The sequence below is a fragment of the Primulina eburnea genome, chromosome 17 (assembly GCF_022965805.1).
Source record: "Primulina eburnea isolate SZY01 chromosome 17, ASM2296580v1, whole genome shotgun sequence".
In the NCBI taxonomy this organism is placed as follows: domain Eukaryota; kingdom Viridiplantae; phylum Streptophyta; class Magnoliopsida; order Lamiales; family Gesneriaceae; genus Primulina; species Primulina eburnea.
The window spans coordinates 22,824,295-22,828,131 of NC_133117.1; the positions used below are offsets into that span (position 1 = coordinate 22,824,295).

A 3,837-nucleotide genomic window follows, 5' to 3' on the forward strand; every position below is an offset into this window, starting at 1 on the left:
CAACATTGCCAGTAATCAAAGCAGTATACTCGTCATTTTAAAAACTCGGCATACTATAGATAGAATTAATGGTTGCCGAATCGAAATAAACTAGTTGCCCTCGTACCAAAACTCTGTATTCCTCGTGTTTGATTCTCAGATTAGCATAAAATTCCCGGACTATAGATATAACTGCATCTGGCGGTGACTGGGCTATATCTACCCACCCTTTTTGCAAAACTTCCTCAAATACAAAACAGTTAAGGTATGTCATATCTATCCCTCTTTCTTTAATAATCGACCTAGACATGGTGCTCTCGTAAACTCTGAATGCTTCCTCGTTCCAAAATTTATGAGCATCGTAGGAACGAGAAAAGGAAGCCACATCCTTCGATCTCTTTCTAGGCGGCATGATTATCAACAATATCCACACTTATAATCAACAAATATAGACACAATGGCACCCACAATGCTTGATTTCTGAAAATTGACCCAAACTATAACAACGTAGAAGAAACGGTAACCTTGAGTGTAGTAGATTAACCGTAGATGACACGCGGCTTGGTGAAGCGGCGGCGGCTGGGTGGAGCGGCGACGGCTAGGTGTTGGTGGTGTGAGTGTTTGTTGAGGGAGGAGTGTTTGTTTTAAGGAGTTATGGAGAGTGTTGAGATTGTTGGAGGGGTTGGAGTGTTTGAGTTGGAGAGGATTTGTAAGGGAAGAAAGTAGGGGGATGCGGCTGTTTCTTGAGGGAGAGGAGATTTTTGTGCCAAATTTTGTGAGTTAGGTTATAAAAAAGGTGGGGCTGTACGCGGCGCATGTGGTCGCGCGCACCATTCTGTCTTCTAGCAATAATTGGGCGTGCGGTCGCACGAGATTTGGCGTGGCCGCGCGCATGCTTCGGTTCGTCATGGTTGATGGAGCGCGCGCGGCTGCACGAGAAATGGCGCAATCGCGCGCGAGATTCTGTGCTGACCACTGGTTCCGAGCGCGATGCTGCGTGAGAACTGGCGCGGCTGCGCGCTTACGTCTGTCCATAAATATTTTTTATAAAAAAAAAATACCTACAAAAATAAAACAATTGAATTATTATTCGAATAATGAAAATTAAAATTAACAAATAAAAGATTAAAATGAAATAACATAAACAAAACGAATGCATTATGGGTTGCCTTCCACATAGCGCTTGGTTTAACGTCTTCAGCCCGACTGTCACCAGTTTATTCAAGGTGGGTCGTTAGAACTTTTGGATTCCTTGATTTCTACCATTTGACCTTCAACTTCCATGGTCAACTTTCCTCGTTTCACGTCAATGATAGCTCCAACAGCAGCCAATAATGGTTGTCCTAGAATGACGTGAACGTTCTGACTATTCTCCATGTCAAGTACCACGAACTCTGCGAGAACCTTAAATTTGTCGATCCGAAGTTCAACATCTTCCACAATACCCAACGGTGTCCTGATCGATTTATCTGGCATCTGTAAGCTTAGTCCTGTGGGCCTCATCATGCTCAATCCAAGTTTCTCGTAGAGAGAACTTGGCATTATATTTATGCTCGCTCCTGAGTCACAGATAGCTTTTTCCACCAAATGACCCCATATTTCACATGGCATAATAAATTCACTGGGATCTAGCAACTTCTGAGGAAGATTTCTTCGTGTTCCTTCGGTAAATTCACCCTCCACCTGATCTGCAAACTCATTATTAATGTGTAGGTTCTTGAGATCTTCAAGACCTTTTTTCTTTTGAAATTCAGCTTGCAATTGTAAAGATATTTGGGGGTAGGGAAGTAAAGAAATATCAATGTATTGGTTTAAATCGTACCTCTCATATTTCTTACCTCGGGCTCTTTTGGTTGGAGTTGGCTTTTCATCCCGAACAGGTGTGGGTTCAACCTCCTTCTCTTCTCTGCCTACCACACCAATCTCTTCATGTTGTATAAAAATGGCATTCACTTCTCTCATATTTGGGTCTGTTGTCTTTTGAACTGTGCCTGACGGTTGAGACGTGAGTTGCTTCGTTATCTGTCACACTTGCGATTCAAGGATTTTCAAAGAAGCACCAATATTCGCCATGTGTGTCTCAAGGTTGTCAAGCCTAGACTCAGTCCTCGCCATCCTCTTGCCAGATTCAGCAACAAATGTTCCAACCAAATCCTCAAATGATGGCTTCCCTTCCCCATTTGATGTATTGAACCTCGGTGGAGGATTCAATACATTCTTATTATTCGCGTATTAAAAATTTTAATGGTTTCTCAAACCAAGGTGATAAGTGTTAGGGGGACGGTTACCTCGATATCCTCCATAGCCTCCAAAATTCTTGTTGTCGATGTATTGAACTTCTTCAGGAAATTGTGATTCTTCAACAACAACCGATGGGCTCTCAGTCTCTGATGTGCTCACCATATTCATCGCTGCTATTTGAGTGGTCAATGCAGATACCTGAGCAGTGAGTGACGTAATAGGATCCGCAACATAAACTCCAGCTGTCTTTTTTACTCATGCCCTTTCAGACGGCCACTGGTAGCTATTTATCGTGATCTGTTCAAGCAAGTCATATGCTTGCTCGGGAGATTTAGCGAAGATTGTGCCACCAGCTGCAGCATCCACTGTTCCTCTTGTTTGCCCATTCAGACCGTTGTAGAATAATTTAATTTGCACCCAGTCCTCAAAACCATGGTTCGGGCATTTCCTCAACAGCTCCTTGTATCTCTCCCATGCCTCATACAATTGCTCAAAATCAGTCTGCCTGAACGTGCTAATCTCGATTTTCAACTGTGCAAACTTTGCAGGGGGAAAGTACTTTGCCAAAAATTTCATCGCCAGCTCTTGCCATGTCGTGATACTTCCCAAGGGAAGCGATTGGAGCCATCCTCTTGCTTGATCCCTGAGAGAAAAAGGAAACAAGCGCAGTCGAATAATATCATCAGAAACACCATTTATTTTTACCGTGTTCGTTATCTCCAAGAATGTTCTGAGATGTAGATGAGGATCTGCAGTAGCGGCTCTCTCAAACTGGTTCTGTTGAACCATATTGATCAGAGTAGGCTTCGGCTCGAAATTATTTGTGTTGATGGTCCCTCGGGCAATGCCAGAATAATGATTGTTGATCACTGGTCAGAAGTTATCTCTGATAGGTATAGCCTCTGGCGGGATGTGTCTGTCATTTTCTCTGTGTTCAGCCATTGCTTGGATCTCTTCCATTCTTGCTTTTCTTAATTTTCTCATAGTTCTTTTGATCTCCAGGTCAAAAATCAGCAAGTCTGAGTTTTGCGATCTTAGCATACACTGTCAAGCAGGAAAAAATGAAAAACTCAATCAATATAAAATAAAAATAAAAATAAAAGCTCTAAATTAAAATCTAGACTAATTGGTAACAATACTGATATAAATTCAAATTTCACACTCCCTGGCAATGACGCCAAAAACTTGTTGCGTGTTTTCTTAAATGCTCGCAAGCGCACGATGTCAAGTTATAGTAAAATGTAATTTTGAGTGCAAGTTTCGATCTCACGAGGAGTGTGCATAAAAATATACATCAATGCTTGTAATTAAAATAGTCAAGACTTTATCTAGAAAAATCAATAACCAGATTGGTTTGTTTGAACGAATTAATTAAAAACAAAGGATTAATCTAATCACCGAATTGAAGAATAACAATTAGAGAAAATATCTAGAGAAATGATTTTACCAAGTTTCCACGACAATTATTCCCAGTTAAATTTATATTCCTGAATTCCAATTATTTAATGGCCAAGAGCACTTAATTATTTTATTCTCCCTTTCCTAAGTGACGAATAAATTGTATCCATCAAACTTCGATTCAATTATTCCTAATAAAATCTAAGTTTAATTGATAAA

The 3,837-nt window shown here is 40.8% G+C and overlaps 1 protein-coding gene across 1 annotated transcript; it reads right to left on the minus strand.

Annotated features, from left to right (window-relative positions):
- Nucleotides 1-1,200: 1,200 nt before the first annotated feature.
- Nucleotides 1,201-1,941, minus strand: LOC140817953 (uncharacterized). The gene has a single exon (XM_073177745.1). The coding sequence runs from the start codon at nt 1,939-1,941 to the stop codon at nt 1,201-1,203; it is 741 nt and encodes a 246-aa protein (XP_073033846.1).
- Between the last annotated feature and the right edge of the window lie 1,896 nt (nt 1,942-3,837).